The 18,399-nt window shown below is 27.7% G+C and overlaps 1 protein-coding gene across 1 annotated transcript; it reads left to right on the forward strand.

Annotated features, from left to right (window-relative positions):
- The first annotated feature begins 1,043 nt into the window (after positions 1 to 1,043).
- LOC145742464 (uncharacterized) lies at positions 1,044 to 6,158 on the forward strand. The gene is made up of 9 exons (XM_082560242.1): positions 1,044 to 1,425; positions 1,538 to 1,786; positions 2,012 to 2,260; positions 2,421 to 3,334; positions 3,400 to 4,224; positions 4,318 to 4,627; positions 4,743 to 5,030; positions 5,162 to 5,373; positions 5,461 to 6,158. Exons 1-9 carry the CDS (start codon positions 1,394 to 1,396, stop codon positions 6,156 to 6,158), a joined length of 3,777 nt encoding a protein of 1,258 aa, XP_082416368.1. The 5' UTR covers positions 1,044 to 1,393.
- The last annotated feature ends 12,241 nt before the right edge of the window (positions 6,159 to 18,399 follow it).

Genomic DNA, 18,399 nt, shown 5'->3' on the forward strand with positions numbered 1-18,399 from the left:
TCAGCCTACAGATTTTGCCAAGCATGTTAGTGATGCAATCCATGATGATGTTCTGTGCCTGGCTCCAGCTGAGAATAACACTCCACTCATGGCTATCCGAAATGAGGCTTTGGCTTTTCCATCAATTTTTTGTGATGGAGCAAACACTTTCGAAGAGGAGCGGCCTCAAAAAATTGGGATTGGTGCCTATTGTAACCGTCAGCTTTTTTCTTATTACAATATTTTTTCTAGTGACCCCACTTATATTTTTTATTTACAGTATGTTAAAGAGATAACCGAGTTAATGTCTGCAATTTCCATTGCTATGAGAAAAAATAAGTCGCCTTTGTTAACTACTATTACTCCTAAAATATTACTTAATCAAGATTCTTTAAGAAATATATTTAGGAATGATGAAGGTTACAAGTTTATGAAAACTGTAAGAGGATCACCAGCCTACTGGGAGAAAACAATGAATGATTTGTTTGCTATGATCAGGCAGCTGGGATTACCAACATTTTTTTGCAGTTTTTCAGCAGGTATATTTTACATTTATTTTTATGGTAATTTTAAATATAATTTTTTAACATTTATTATATAAAAAATTGTAAATAAAAAAGCAAATTATTCATATTTTTTAATGTTTTAAAAAATGTTTTCTCTTTTATTTTAAAAGGTGACCGCCGTTGGAAGGAGATTGTTCAGAGCATTTGCAAGCAATTAAATGTGGAGTACAAGGAAGACTTTAGTTGGTCTGAGTACTGTCAGTTGATTGCGAGCAATCCTGTGATGGCTGCGAGGATGTTTGATCGACGAACCAAATGCTTCTTTCATGATTTGTTGATGAACAAATCAAATCCAGTGGGAGAAGTTGTTGATTATTTTTACAGGGTAGAGTTTCAGGCTAGAGGTTGGCCACACATTCATGCTTTGCTGTGGATCAAGGATGCTCCTGTGTTTAAACATGATGATCCTGAAAACATCCGTGCGTTCATTGATCAACATATAACTTGTGAGATTCCTGATCCAGAGGTCGATCCAAAGCTTTATGAGATGGTCACTTCTACACAGACTCATAGCAAGAGACACACCCGATCCTGTAGAAAGAAAAACAAAACTTGTCGTTTTAATTTCCCTCGTAAAATATCTAATCGTACTTTTATATCTAAACCTAAAAATACAGCAAACAAATTAGAGGATGCTAAAAAAGTATTACTTCTTATTTTGGAAGCTATCAAAGAGCTAAATGAGAGTAATATTTTTTCTGCATCTGAAATCTTTAAGTTTGCTTGTATATCCCAAGATGAATTTGAAGACGCTGTTAATATTTTAGGTACACGAAACCAGGTTGTTTTAAAACGCAATTCGGAAGAGATGTGGATAAATCCCTACAACCCAAATTTACTTCGCGAATATGGATATCCAATATGTTTTAGATCCATACAGGTAATATAATATATACAGTTTTATAAAATTTTTTTATGTGCTATAAAGTTACATTTGACCTAGACAATATCAATTGTAAAAGTCATAATTAATTTTTATTTTAATTTCACAGTTGTGTTATGTACATTCTCTCCTACATTACTAAGGAGGAGAGGGAAGTTGGAATGTTCATTAAACAAGCACAGAAGGAGGCGCGTGAAGGAAATTTGGATGCGATGAAAGAACTGAAGTCACTTTCTAATGTCTATCTTAGTCATCGGGAAGTGTCTGTGATGGAAGCGATCTATCGTGTTGGGGGTTTACCATTGAAATCGTGTACCAGAGATGTTGTTTTTATACCTGTGGATGCTGACAGTACCAGGTTAGTTTCGTTAGTCTTACAAATAACATGAAAAATAAAGAATTTTTTATATGTTTATTAGCTTTCTATAATTGTATAATTTAAAGTTAATCTCAGGTAATTTCAATATTAAATTAGTGCACTTTGTTAGATCAGATGTTAAATATCAGGTATAAAATATGCAATATTATTGTTATGTATGGGTTATCGAAGAGCTTTGGTTTTAAACTTCACTTTTATTTTAAGGATTTCTTTACCATTGTCAGTATTACAATCGCAAGCGGAAGATGGCATTCAAAATATGTGGATGACGAGTTTAATGGATCGTTATCTTAATCGACCTGATTTGCAACAATTCCAGAATCTCTGTTTGGCGGAATTCTGTTCCAAATATAGAGTAATTTATGATGATTCAAAAGATGGAGCAGATGATGGAGATGTGTCAGAGTATTCTGTGTTTTTACTAAAAAATGACATGGGTCGTATTAAGAAACGGTGAGCTACACGTTTTTTCATGATGTATAATGTGTTTTACCTATTCCAATTAAAAATTACATAAAATATTTTTTTGTTTTAAAATTTTTTTTTTGTCTACATAGCCTATAAAGTAAGAATAACAACTATTTTTATACCGTTTTTTTAATTATATATTTAGAATGGGACGGTCTGCAGTGATTAAACACTGTAAGCTCAATAAAGAACGAGACGGTGATCAATATTTTGAAAGAATCTTGCGATTGTACTTTCCTCATCGTAATATAAAAGAACTCATACCTGATGGTCATAGCACTTACGAAGATTTTTATGAAAACGGAGAAATTTTCACAACAGATTCTGTTTTGAATGTGAAGGATGTTGTAATTAACAACATGGCGGACTTCACAAGCCACATTGAAGAAGCATTGGAAACAGCGGCAGAATCGATGGATCTGGAAGATCTTGAAGATGCTTGGGCAAACTTAGCTCCCCAAACTGAATCAGATCGACTGGAATTGAAGGACCTTAAAAAATCTGACATTGTTGATAGTGAAGAAGAAGAGGTGCCAGCTGTACTGACTGTTGTGAAAAATCTCCCAACTTCTCAAATTTCCGAATGTGTGAGTGCTCAACCATCAATTGCTTATGCTGAGGGTATGAATATGATACGGACTTTAAACGGTAATCAACATGCTATATTCAACTATTTACGTCTTTGGTGTTTAAAAAAATTACATGAAGACACTCCTGAACCTTTAAGACTATTTTTGACTGGTGGTGCTGGAACTGGAAAAAGCCATATGATTCACTGTATTTTCTTTGAAATGCAACGTGTTTTTCAAAGAGCAGTTGACACTCCGGATAGTTCTTCTGTGTTATTAATTGCTCCAACAGGTGTCTCTGCTTTTGCCATAGGGGGTCAAACCATTCATCATGCTTTCCGTATCAGTCCAGGAATGAGGCTGAATCACATGAAAGGTCTTACTGAAGAAACTGCAAACACACTACGATCACAATATCAAAATCTTAAACTTTTAATTATCGATGAAATTTCAATGGTCAGCAAGGAAATGTTAGGTGTCATTAGCGAACGTCTTAATCAAATTCTCCGACCAAATTTAAAAATTCTTCTTTTGGAAATGTTGGTGTGATTGCAGTAGGTGACTTTCATCAGCTTCCTCCTGTCAAAGCTCGTGCTTTGTATGATGTTGATCCTGGCTCCCTCCTTCCTGAACACTGGCTTCATTTCAAAGTTCACCATCTTGATGAAATTGTGAGGCAGAAAGGTGACCAACAGTTTGCGACAATGCTAAACAGACTTCGAGTCAAAGTTAACACAATCATTCAAAAATCAGACGATGAATTACTTCAATCTAAAATTTTAAACAAAGATACTAATTTGGGTAGTAATATTTTGCACATATTTGGCACTAATCGTGAAGTTAATATGCACAATTCTAGAGTTATTGAAAAACTGGACAATCTGTACGACTTGAAAGCTGTTGACATTTCGAAAAATTTGAGTGGAAAAACCTGTATTGAATCTGTGAATTTTAAATATCCTGCAGCAGCCTATCAAAAAACTATAATTTTTGATGGGGTTATTCAAGTTGCCGTGGGATGTCGTGTCATGATCTTGGTGAACATCGACGTAGCTGATGGTATCTGCAACGGTTGTATTGGAACTGTAAGATGCATCATTGAGGGTGAAATGAAATATGGTCTTCCCCAATACATCGGAATCTCATTTGATTCCCCTAAGGTTGGGAAAAATCGTAGATTAAAACAACCGTACTACAAAGAGGTTGGTGAAGATTGTCTTTTGATCGAACCACATCTTTGCCAACCAATTAGATCTGGGACCAAAACTTACAGCAGATACCAGTTTCCAATACGTCTTTGTTATGCCTGCACTGTTCACAAAATCCAAGGGATGACACTTCAAAATGCAGTCGTTGACATGGCTAAAATTAATCGCGCAGGTAACTTGATTAGTTTAATATTGTACGTAAAAAATGTAAAGTCAATTTTTTATGTTAAACTACATTTCTAAATAAATTATTTATGTTTTTTAGGACAAGCTTATGTCGCTTTAAGTAGATGTCAAGAATTAAAAGGATTGCATCTCAAAAATTATAATTCGGACTTTATCCATACCAAACATTCGATTATTCAAGCTGTGGAAAAAATGCCTAAAATTATTTCGCATCAACTATTCCCCATTCAAACTTTAAAGCAACATGATTCTCATTTAGTAATAACTGCAATTAATGCACAATCTTTATCTTTGCATATTGATGATTTCAAATCCTACCATGAACTTTTAAAATCAGATGTTATTTGTGTCAGTGAAACATGGTGTAAAGAGACAGATTTAACTACGAGGTACTTTTACTTTATTTAGTTATCTATATATTTACTTGTTTGTTTTAATAATTTTTAGTTGATGAACTAATAATCTCTTACAGTCGCTAATTAACTCAATTTACATTATTTTTAGGTTTGAAATCGAAAGCCATTTCCTTTTACGATTTGACCGAAACAAAGGATCGCGAGGTGGTGGCATAATTATTTACATAAAAAACAATTTGAATCATCAATTTCTTGAACAATATTCGGACTCCTATTATAATCAAATCATGTGTGTCAAAGTTAAAGATTGTGTTATATGCGCAGTGTACAGGCCCCCCAATTCAACAACTACCAACTTTCTAAGATTTATTTTAAAAATTCAAAAATCTTATGGCACTGTAATTTTATTGGGTGATTTCAATGAAGATTTATTAAGGTAATTTTTAATTCATTATAAGGTTTAATAGGAAATATTTTTAAATTATATATAGATTATAATTTTCTTATACACTAATTTTATTATTGAACATATTGTGGTTATTTAAAAAGATTATTTTTAAATTTTAGTGATCGGAGACTTCCTATAAATAAAGAATTGGTCGAAAACAAATTTCTGCAATTAATGAAGACTTCTACAACAACAAACAACACCTTGTTAGATCACATTTATACTTCGAAAAAGCTGCCTTGTCATGTGGGAATTCTTTCTGTGCATTTCAGTTACCACAACGCCATTTATATCGCCTTATGCAACAATGAAAATTGTGAATATAATCAAGGTAAATCACTAACCAAAAATAAGTTTAAAATTTTTAAATTTTTCATAAGTTTATGTTGTATTTATAATATTTTTTTTTACTCTACAGCTGCTGCAAATCATTTTTCTTTGGAACATATCAGTAATAAGACTCTACAAACTAATTTTAAATCCGAAACTCCAATCATTCAAGTTAAATCTAGTAAAAACCACATAAAACTTCAAGTTAATTCATACAACCTTTCGGACAACACTCTTATTCGTGGCAAAGCTCGAGTTATCGATTTTATGGCAAGTAGAGTTTCTCATGATTTGGTTGATTCTTTAAGAAGAATTGGTTTCAATGTGACAGCAACTATCAACAATTCTCAACGTGGATATTCTTGTGGATACATCGGCATTGGAGCAAGCTGGTCAATCTATCGGGCTGTGATGAACGACGAAGATTGGCTTACCTGCTCTGTTTCTAATGTGGATGAATCAACGATTAATCAATACAATAACATTATTGACAAACAACCATTTCACACTGCACACTTTTTAAGTAATGATGACATAATTCAAATTCTTACACAGATACATATTTCACATTATGGTATTAATACACCCACACATTGGATAAACTCACCTATACCGATTAATTTGTTAAAACGGGACATTTTAAATGGCCCCACACGCCATTCAAGGCGACGACACCCACACAATAATGTTAGAATTGTTATAGTTAACACTGTTGAACAGTCGGCTGAGCGTTGTAATGAAGTAGCTGGTGCACATTGGTTTACTGTTGCTTATGAATTCCATTGATGCTTTTAAATTATTTAAATTTTAAAATTCTTTTTTATTTATTGTATTATGATTATTTATTTTTATTTTATTTATTCTATATTAGCTGATTTTTGTTTATTTCTGCATTGACCTATACCCTTTTATTTTTCTTTGCTTTAATTGATCTTATTTTTTTCTTTTTGATTGATCTATACACTTTTCTTTACTTTAATTGACTATACTTTTTCTTTGTTTTTAATTGACAAATTTTCTTTTTTTGTAATTGATCTTTACCCTTTCTTTTCTTTTCTTTGTTTCTGTTAACCTAAAAACTTTTTACTTTTAAACATATTATACACCTTTTCTACACTCTTATTAATCTTTAACTATTTTTTTTTAACTTTTTTTATATATACTTTACTTTTTACCATTTTTTCCTGGATAAAAGCAACCCCTTGTCGTGGGATCTGGGCTTTAAACTAAGATTGCTTATTTATTTTAAAATTTGTTATTAACACTTCTTTAATTGAGAGTCTAATGCTTACCAAAAACAAATAAATACATATATTTTTATGTAATTACCAACAGCATCTCTATATTAAATTTATATATTGTTTTTTTTTCCAATGTTTAATATATATTTACTGTTGCTATTGATTTTTGTATACTTTTTTAGAAAATGTTGGTTGTAAGATTAATTTTTTAGCAATTTGTACCATTCCTAAATCTTTTAAAATAATGCTACATCTATAAAACATATAAATATATATTTTGTTGCATTTTTTCAACATTTCTTTGTCACTTTTGTTCTTTTATTATTCTTCAAGTAATTTTAGGAACGTGTTTACAATTTTTTTATGTTTTACACTTTTAAAGGCAGTCAAAACTTAAAAATTTCCAAAGCAATAAAATAGTTTCCTTACATAACTTAAGGAAAATATTATTTTTAAGAAAACTTTGTGGGAACAAAATTTTTTTTAATGAATATTTCTATAATTACTTTTTCAACTAATTCATAACTTTAACAATGTCCCAACAATTTGTTGTAAACCTAATTTAATTACATCAAGGCATTTATGGGAACAAAGCCCCATTGTTCTTAGCCTTGGTACTAAAATATATTTATTAAGCAAAGTTATTTAGACTTTAAAGGGAGGTTGAATTTGCTAGCTAACCAAGTAATAAAATTGTTATTTTTCAATACATTATGTAAAAACAATAAAATGCAACACAGTATAAGAGAAACATGTAAAATTGTTTTTTTTTTATAATACTTTAAACTAATAGATGTTATATTCGCTTGTTGAAGAATGTGGTGTTGTGGTGTGATTAGGATATTTATTTATAAAGGTGAGTCTTATGGGCTTTTAACGTGACATTAAGGCGACTTGAACATAAAATCTTATGGCTTCCAATTTAGTGCAGTGACCGATATACTATGCTAATAAACAGACACACGTTAATTGAACTTAAAAATATATAATAAATTCCAAAGTGTTATATATTAAAAATTATTTGCTTTTTTGTATAAATTAGGGTGTCCTAATTGTTACATGTAATCATTCACACCAAAGCCTGTGTTGCTAAAGCCTAACAGAACCCATCTATTTAATAAAATTATTTATTTAAAGCTATCAAGGGTTAAACTTATTTTGGCCTTTTTAAAAAAGGGAATGTGTTGTACGTTTTTTTCCTATTTAAAATTTTAACATGAAAATAAAGAAATTGATTATTTTAAGTTCAACTTGTATGGTTAAAACTGCCTTTTAATTTAAGATAAGACTATTTTATACAGTTTATTAAGCGAAAACATGAAGTACACATACATTAGCACACGAAAAAACAAAATATTTACATTTATTTACACAGATCACTTTACTTTTTAAAATTTAAAAATGAGGCAGTATTTAGTGTCCACAATAATTTTTACAAAATCATTGTCCAACAACAAACAAGCAATATCTTCGTCTTCATTGGTTATGTCAATATTGAAAAAATTTGTTAGTACAGTATTACATAAGGAAAGATTGTATTGTTTGTCATCGTCAAAGAAGTCGAGGTTAATATTGCAAACTAGAGTAAGGTTTTTCATTTTTAAAAGTCTGTGACATAGTTGGCATTTGCCAACCTTTGGGTTTGCAGTAACCGAAACTTCGCCCTCACACTTGTTTGCATTACATTTAAGGTAATGTTTTATTTTAGAAACGGAATTAATTTCCCCATTTAGAGCAAAGGGATCACTTGCTTCTATAGTTGAGATAGTTTCAACTTCACCTATCTCCACTATAGAAGTCAAGTGATTAAATTTGCAGTAAGTAAAAACTCCAAACTTAGTATGCTCTAAATAGGTGATCTCGTAGCTTTTATTTATTTTTAAGGTATTAACAAATTTTTCCCATAAAATTATGCCGATTGAGTTTGTATTGTCGGCGACAACAACAAATTGCCGTTGCACCGAATTGCCTTTAAGAAAAGTTAACAATGGCGAGTCCACTTGAACCACTTTAATTCTAATGGAACATGGTTCGACGTCGTTGGTGACTAAAATGTCGTTTAAAGTTAAAAGTTTAAAATCTTCGGGAATATATACCAAATTTCGGTTGGAAGCTTCACAGATATTGCCGGGATTGACAATAATTTGAAGTTTGTCGCCATAATTTGCCCCCGATTTTCTAACTGAAACCCCGCGAGCGATAATCGGCGTTTTATCATCGGCAAATTTTGCAAATTTCGGTTGTTGTTCGTGGTCAAACGAAATAAGGGGTAATTTTCGTTTGCCAGCAGCAACTTCTGCGGTAAAATATGATTTTACTCTGCCCTGCTTTACCGGGGAAACCTTCATCGTAATGATATGCAAGCTAACGTTTTTGCGCTCTTCGTTGATGTTTTCTGCGTCTATTTCTTCGTGCGAGGTGGATTGTTTGTTCATTTTTTAAATTGTTTATATTGTTAATAGTAATAGAGAATCTTGATCTTAAAGCAATATTTACATTAATAATTGATAAGTTTAATTAAAAAAAATAATTTACTTACTTTTAGTAGTTTGACACGTTACAATTTATGCAAAACTGTTTTACTAACATTACACGACTTTCGCTTGCCTATAATTACTAACTGTTTTTAGGTGGCCGTTGTACTATGCTTTACAAAACTGTTGTAACTAGTTATCCTGCTTATAAATAAACATAATGTAACTGTTTTCAAAGTGTTTTACCGAAGTACAATTACACTTTTTAAAGTGTTTTATTGTTATAGCTTAGACAGAGTTTTTTTATGGTTATGACTGATAACCTCTGTACAAAGATTAGTGTAAATTATTTTTGTCAATCATAAGCTTCTTGAAAATTTACGAAAAATTTAAAAAAATAAAAAAAATTATATTGAATGAATCCAACTGCATTTGTTTGTTAAAACATATTAAACTTAAAAAAAAAACAGTTTAAAATCATTTAATTTTTTTTAATTTAGTACTTTACATATGATTATAAGGCGTTTTTATTTTTAATATAAACGCAATGATTTTAACGAAATAAAAATGTTAAATTAGTAATTTTATTTAAATTTATCTAAAATATTAATCGGGTATATTTTAGCTAAAAAAATTTAAAGTAGGCTTAAACTATATCATGTTCTTTTTTTTTTAAATGTGAAATTTTTTTTGAAAATGTGATTTGTGTCCAGAGCTTGTAAGTGCGATTAACACTTTTGGTGTTAGTTAAAGGTGCAAAAAGATCTGGAGTCGCTGGACTATTACTTAAATGTGCGAAAAAATTCTTAGTTTTTTTGTAAATTACACAGGAAATGGAAATCACGCTGTTAAATTTTGTTTTGTTAAAAACATTTTACATACAATATTTTTTCTTAAAGTTTTATATTATCAGTAAAAAATAGTAATAAAATTTTGTAAAACTTAACTTTTCCAATAAAACACTTCTTAAGTAAAATGTGTATAAAAGTTAATTTTTGTTTTTTAATTATATTTTAACACTTGTTTATTAAATAAAACTTAAATATCGATATTTTGCTTTTAAATCTTGCTTATTTGCGTATCTTAACATAAAAACTCTAAAAATAAGGAGACTAACTACACATAACACTAACATAAGATACTGGTATTGCATAAAGAGCTAAAGCTCTACGGTTTAGACATAACTAAAATATAGGTATTAATACAAAAACAAGAAAATTTAAAGGCAAAAATAAAATAAAGGAAAAAAAGGAAAAGATGCGATTTAAACAAAGAACAAAATTTTTCCAAGTGAAAATCTTTAGGATTTCACGCATTAAACCGTATGTCCAGTGGCGGTCTAGAACCACTGACAAGTAATAAAGAAAATAATAGGAATAATCAGGCGTAAAGCCGCTTAGAAATTAAAAGCCACAGCGCCGCACTGCTTACGATGTAGCGACGCCGTGCCTCGCAATACACATAATAAAACACAAAAATAAAAATGAAAAATTAGGTTGATGTCTATGAATTAAAAATTAAATATTTGGTCTAATGTATATTACGATATTAGTAAATTACAATCATAATTAAAAAATATTATTTGTTTGGTTACTATATTTAAATGTTTATTTATTAAATAAAACTCAAATATAAATTTAAGGCATTTAAAATTTTGTCTCATGTTTATCTACAGAAATTTATGTTAAAAATAATCAAATAATTTCGAACCATATTTTATTTATCAAATAAATCTAGTTGATATTGTAATAGAAAAGTAAACTAAATTTAAAAGCAAAATACCGATCTTAATTTTTTAGCAATCAAACAAATATTAAAATATAATAATAACAAAACAATTAAAAAAAAATATTTGACACATTTTTGACTTATACTTTAACATTTTACTTAAATTTTCAACCAATATTTTTTACTTTAATAGACAGCGAAAAAGACGATTTTTGACGGCGACCAGAACGCTATTAAATTATTCAAGCGTTAAACTCACACTGATTCGTTATTTTATAAAAAAACTAAAATAATGATTAAACGATATTTAGTTAGAGTTAAATCTTCATTTTAAATAGCAACATACAAAATAATAATACCAACAACATATTAAAATTTCAGAAAATTTAATCTTTAAATTTTAATAATAAAATATATTAATTAGTAATTAGTGACATTTAAATGTCGTAAATAGGAGGTTTGCGATTCGTTGGGATAATAACAAACATACTAAAAATTTAGAACTTTTACTTTTAAAAAACAAAAGTTATCGTCTTTCAAAATTTGTCAAATAAGAATAAAAACAATAATAAATACTAGATTTATTTGATAAATAAAATATGGTTCGAAATCGTTTGATTCTTTTTATAAATATAATTTATTTAGTAGGTTTATTAAATAAATTATAAATTTAAATACTAGAACAATAGAAATAAAACTAGTCCAGACCCGCGACCTTAAAATTAAGTTAGACCCTAGAACAATAGAAACTAGATTTATTTGATAAATAAAATATGGTTCGAAATTGTTTGATTCTTTTTTATAAATATAATTTATTTAGTAGGTTTATTAATTAAATTATAAATTTAAATATGAACTTTTTTATATTTAAACCTAATTTTAACAAGCGAACACGCACTCATTGATATTGTAATATAAAAGTAAACTAAATTTAAAAGCAAAATACCGATCTTAATTTTTTAGTAATCAAACAAGTATTAAAATATAATAATAACAAAACAATTAAAACAAAAATTTTACACATTTTTTACTTATATTTTAACATTTTACTTAAATTTTCAACCAATATTTTTTACTTTAATAGACAGCGAAAAGGACGATTTTTGACGGCGACCAGAACGCTATTAAATTATTTCAAGCGTTAAACTCACACTGATTCGTTATTTTATAAAAAAACTAAAATAATGATTAAACGATATTTAGCTAGAGTTAAATCTTCATTTTAAATAGCAACATACAAAATAATAATACCAACAACATATTAAAATTTCAGAAAATTTAATCTTTAAATTTTAAAATTAAAATATATTAATTAGTAATTAGTGACATTTAAATGTCGTTAATAGGAGGTTTGCGATTCGTTGGGATAATAACAAACATACTAAAAATTTAGAACTTTTAGTTTTAAAGAACAAAAGTTATCGTCTTTCAAAATTTGTCGATTAAGAATAAAAACAACTAGATTTATTTGATAAATAAAATATGGTTCGAAATTATTTGATTCTTTTTTATAAATATAATTTATTTAGTAGGTTTATTAATTAAATTATAAATTTAAATATAAACTTTTGTATATTTAAACCTAATTTTAACAAGCGAACACGCACTTATTGATATTGTAATATAAAAGTAAACTAAATTTAAAAGCAAAATACCGATCTTAATTTTTTAGTAATCAAACAAGTATTAAAATATAATAATAACAAAACAATTAAAACAAAAACTTTACACATTTTTTACTTATATTTTAACATTTTACTTAAATTTTCAACCAATATTTTTTACTTTAATGGACAGCGAAAAGGACGATTTTTGACGGCGACCAGAACGCTATTAAATTATTCAAGCGTTAAACTCACACTGATTCATTATTTTATAAAAAACAAAAATAATGATTAAACGATATTTAGCTAGAGTTAAATCTTCATTTTAAATAGCAACATACAAAATAATAATACCAACAACATATTAAAATTTCAGCAAATTTAATCTTTAAATTTTAATAATAAAATATATTAATTAGTAATTAGTGATAATTAAATCTCGTTAATAGGAGGTTTGCGATTCGTTGGGATAATAACAAACATACTAAAAATTCAGAACTTTTAGTTTTAAAGAACAAAAGTTATCGTCTTTCAAAATTTGTCAAATAAGAATAAAAACAATAATAATAATAATAATAATAAATATAATGACAATAACAATATGTTTCGAAATCTAAGATTTCGAACCATAATTACACATTTTCTACTTATACTTTAACATTTTACTTAAATTTTCAACCAATATATTTTACTTTAATGGACAGCGAAAAGGACGATTTTTGACGGCGACCAGAACGCTATTAAATTATTCAAGCGTTAAACTCACACTGATTCGTTATTTTATAAAAAACTAAAATAATGATTAAATGATATTTAGCTAGAGTTAAATCTTCATTTTAAATAGCAACATACAAAATAATAATACCAACAACATATTAAAATTTCAGAAAATTTAATCTTTAAATTTTAATAATAAAATATATTAATTAGTAATTAGTGACATTTAAATGTCGTAAATAGGAGGTTTGCGATTCGTTGGGATAATAACAAACATACTAAAAATTTAGAACTTTTACTTTTAAAGAACAAAAGTTATCGTCTTTCAAAATTTGTCAAATAAGAATAAAAACAATAATAAATATAATGACAATAACAATATGTTTCGAAATCTAAGATTTCGAACCATAATAAAACTAGTCCAGTCCGGCGACCCTAAAAATAAGAAAAGATAAAACTTATTAAACAAAGAAAAAATAAAGCATAACCAACGCGATAAAAATTCATTTAACCAACACAAAATTCCAATTTATGTATTAAACTTTATAATATAATTATCGAATAAATGTTCTTTGCACAATATTATGGAGATTTTATAAAATTTACCATTTGTATCATGATTTTAAATCAATAAAAATGTAACAACCAAATATTGATTTGATTTTTAATAAAAAACAAGCAATTAATATTTATTATAAACAACCAAATATTAATTTTTATACCGTTTTTGAGTAGAAACTTTTACACACATTTAACTTAGATTTTCATATTTTACTTATACTTTCAACCAATACTTTTTACTTCAACTCAGACAGCGAAAAAGACGATATTTGACGGCGACCAGAACGCTATTAAATCATTCAAGCGTTAAACTCACTCTGATCCATTATTTTATAAATAAACCCAAAATAATTAAACGATAATTAGCTAAAGTTAAATATTTATTTTAAACAGCAACATACAAAATAATAATAATAATAGCAACAACATATTAAAATTTCAGAAAATTTAACATTTAAATTTTAATAATAAAATATATTAATTAGTAATTAGTGATAATTAAATGTCGTAAATAGGAGGTTTGCGATTCGTTGGGATAATAACAAACATACTAAAAATTTAGAACTTTTAGATTTAAAGAACAAAAGTTATCGTCTTTCAAAATTCTGACTAGAAAGAATAAAAACAATAATAATAAATACACTGACAATAACAATATGTTTCGAAATCTAAGATTTCGAACCATAATAATGACAATAACAATATGTTTCGAAATCTAAGATTTCGAACCATAATAACTAGATTTATTTGATAAATAAAATATGGTTCGAAATTGTTTGATTCTTTTTTATAAATATAATTTATTTAGTAGGTTTATTAATTAAATTATAAATTTAAATATGAACTTTTTTATATTTAAACCCAATTTTAACAAGCGAACACGCACTCATTGATATTGTAATATAAAAGTAAACTAAATTTAAAAGCAAAATACCGATCTTAATTTTTAGTAATCAAACAAGTATTAAAATATAATAATAACAAAACAATTAAAACAAAAATTTTACACATTTTTTACTTATAATTTAACATTTTACTTAAATTTTCAACCAATATTTTTTACTTTAATGGACAGCGAAAAGGACGATTTTTGACGGCGACCAGAACGCTATTAAATTATTCAAGCGTTAAACTCACACTGATTCATTATTTTATAAAAAAACAAAAATAATGATTAAACGATATTTAGCTAGAGTTAAATCTTCATTTTAAATAGCAACATACAAAATAATAATACCAACAACATATTTAAATTTCAGCAAATTTATTCTTTAAATTTTAATAATAAAATATATTAATTAGTAATTAGTGATAATTAAATGTCGTTAATAGGAGGTTTGCGATTCGTTGGGATAATAACAAACATACTAAAAATTTAGAACTTTTAGTTTTAAAGAACAAAAGTTATCGTCTTTCAAAATTCGTCAAATAAGAATAAAAACAACTAGATTTATTTGATAAATAAAATATGGTTCGAAATTATTTGATTATTTTTAACATAAATTTCTGTAGATAAACATGAGACAAAATTTTAAATGCCTTAAATTGATATTTGAGTTTTATTTAATAAATAAACATTTAAATATAGTAACCAAACAAATAATATTTTTTAATTATGATTGTATATTACTAATATCGTAATATACATTAGACCAAATATTTAATTCTTAATTCAAAGACATCAACCTAATTTTTCATTTTTATTTTTGTGTTTTATTATGTGTATTGCGAGGCACGGCGTCGCTACATCCTAAGCAGTGCGGCGCTGTGGCTTTTAATTTCTAAGCGGCTTTACGCCTGATTATTCCTATTATTTTCTTTATTACTTGTCAGTGGTTCTAGACCGCCACTGGACATACGGTTTAATGCGTGAAATCCTAAAGATTTTCACTTGGAAAAATTTTGTTCTTTGTTTAAATCGCATCTTTTCCTTTTTTTCCTTTATTTTATTTTTGCCTTTAAATTTTCTTGTTTTTGTATTAATACCTATATTTTAGTTATGTCTAAACCGTAGAGCTTTAGCTCTTTATGCAATACCAGTATCTTATGTTAGTGTTATGTGTAGTTAGTCTCCTTATTTTTAGAGTTTTTATGTTAAGATACGCAAATAAGCAAGATTTAAAAGCAAAATATCGATATTTAAGTTTTATTTAATAAACAAGTGTTAAAATATAATTAAAAAACAAAAATTAACTTTTATACACATTTTACTTAAGAAGTGTTTTATTGGAAAAGTTAAGTTTTACAAAATTTTATAACTATTTTTTACTGATAATATAAAACTTTAAGAAAAAATATTGTATGTAAAATGTTTTTAACAAAACAAAATTTAACAGCGTGATTTCCATTTCCTGTGTAATTTACAAAAAAACTAAGAATTTTTTCGCACATTTAAGTAATAGTCCAGCGACTCCAGATCTTTTTGCACCTTTAACTAACACCAAAAGTGTTAATCGCACTTACAAGCTCTGGACACAAATCACATTTTCAAAAAAAATTTCACATTTAAAAAATAAAAGAACATGATATAGTTTAGGCCTACTTTAAATTTTTTTAGCTAAAATATACCCGATTAATATTTTAGATAAATTTAAATAAAATTACTAATTTAACATTTTTATTTCGTTAAAATCATTGCGTTTATATTAAAAATGAAAACGCCTTATAATCATATGTAAAGTACTAAATTAAAAAAAATTAAATGATTTTAAACTGTTTTTTTTTTAAGTTTAATATGTTTTAACAAACAAATGCAGTTGGATTCATTCAATATAATTTTTTTTATTTTTTTAAATTTTTCGTAAATTTTCAAGAAGCTTATGATTGACAAAAATAATTTACACTAATCTTTGTACAGAGGTTATCAGTCATAACCATAAAAAAACCCTGTCTAAGCTATAACAATAAAACACTTTAAAAAGTGTAATTGTACTTCGGTAAAACACTTTAAAACAGTTACATTATGTTTATTTATAAGCAGGATAACTAGTTACAACAGTTAAATGTTTATAAAGCATAGTACAACGGCCACCTAAAAACAGTTAGTAATTATAGGCAAGCGAAAGTCGTGTAATGTTAGTAAAACAGTTTTGCATAAATTGTAACGTGTCAAACTACTAAAAGTAAGTAATTTTTTTTTTAATTAAACTTATCAATTATTAATGTAAATATTGCTTTAAGATCAAGATTCTCTATTACTATTAACAATATAAACAATTTAAAAAATGAACAAACAATCCACCTCGCACGAAGAAATAGACGCAGAAAACATCAACGAAGAGCGCAAAAACGTTAGCTTGCATATCATTCCGATGAAGGTTTCCCCGGTAAAGCAGGGCAGAGTAAAATCATATTTTACCGCAGAAGTTGCTGCTGGCAAACGAAAATTACCCCTTATTTCGTTTGATCACGAACAACAACCGAAATTTGCAAAATTTGCCGATGATAAAACGCCGATTATCGCTCGCGGGGTTTCAGTTAGAAAATCGGGGGCAAATTATGGTGACAAACTTCAAATTATTGTCAATCCCGGCAATATCTGTGAAGCTTCCAACCGAAATTTGGTATATATTCCCGAAGATTTTAAACTTTTAACTTTAAACGACATTTTAGTCACCAACGACGTCGAACCATGTTCCATTAGAATTAAAGTGGTTCAAGTGGACTCGCCATTGTTAACTTTTCTTAAAGGCAATTCGGTGCAACGGCAATTTGTTGTTGTCGCCGACAATACAAACTCAATCGGCATAATTTTATGGGAAAAATTTGTTAATACCTTAAAAATAAATAAAAGCTACGAGATCACCTATTTAGAGCATACTAAGTTTGGAGTTTTTACTTACTGCAAATTTAATCACTTGACTTCTATAGTGGAGATAGGTGAAGTTGAAACTATCTCAACTATAGAAGCAAGTGATCCCTTTGCTCTAAATGGGGAAATTAATTCCGTTTCTAAAATAAAACATTACCTTAAATGTAATGCAAACAAGTGTGAGGGCGAAGTTTCGGTTACTGCAAACCCAAAGGTTGGCAAATGCCAACTATGTCACAGACTTTTAAAAATGAAAAACCTTACTCTAGTTTGCAATATTAACCTCGACTTCTTTGACGGTGACAAACAATACAATCTTTCCTTATGTAATACTGTACTAACAAATTTTTTCAATATTGACATAACCAATGAAGACGAAGATATTGCTTGTTTGTTGTTGGACAATGATTTTGTAAAAATTATTGTGGACACTAAATACTGCCTCATTTTTAAATTTTAAAAAGTAAAGTGGTTTGTGTAAATAAATGTAAATATTTTGTTTTTTCGTGTGCTAATGTATGTGTACTTCATGTTTTCGCTTAATAAACTGTATAAAATAGTCTTATCTTAAATTAAAAGGCAGTTTTAACCATACAAGTTGAACTTAAAATAATCAATTTCTTTATTTTCATGTTAAAATTTTAAATAGGAAAAAAACGGACAACACATTCCCTTTTTTAAAAAGGCCAAAATAAGTTTAACCCTTGATAGCTTTAAATAAATAATTTTATTAAATAGATGGGTTCTGTTAGGCTTTTGCAACACAGGCTTTGGTGTGAATGATTACATGTAACAATTAGGACACCCTAATTTATACAAAAAAGCAAATAATTTTTAATATATAACACTTTGGAATTTATTATATATTTTTAAGTTCAATTAACGTGTGTC

This window comes from Corella eumyota, chromosome 2, assembly GCF_963082875.1.
Source record: "Corella eumyota chromosome 2, kaCorEumy4.1, whole genome shotgun sequence".
NCBI lineage: Eukaryota > Metazoa > Chordata > Ascidiacea > Phlebobranchia > Corellidae > Corella > Corella eumyota.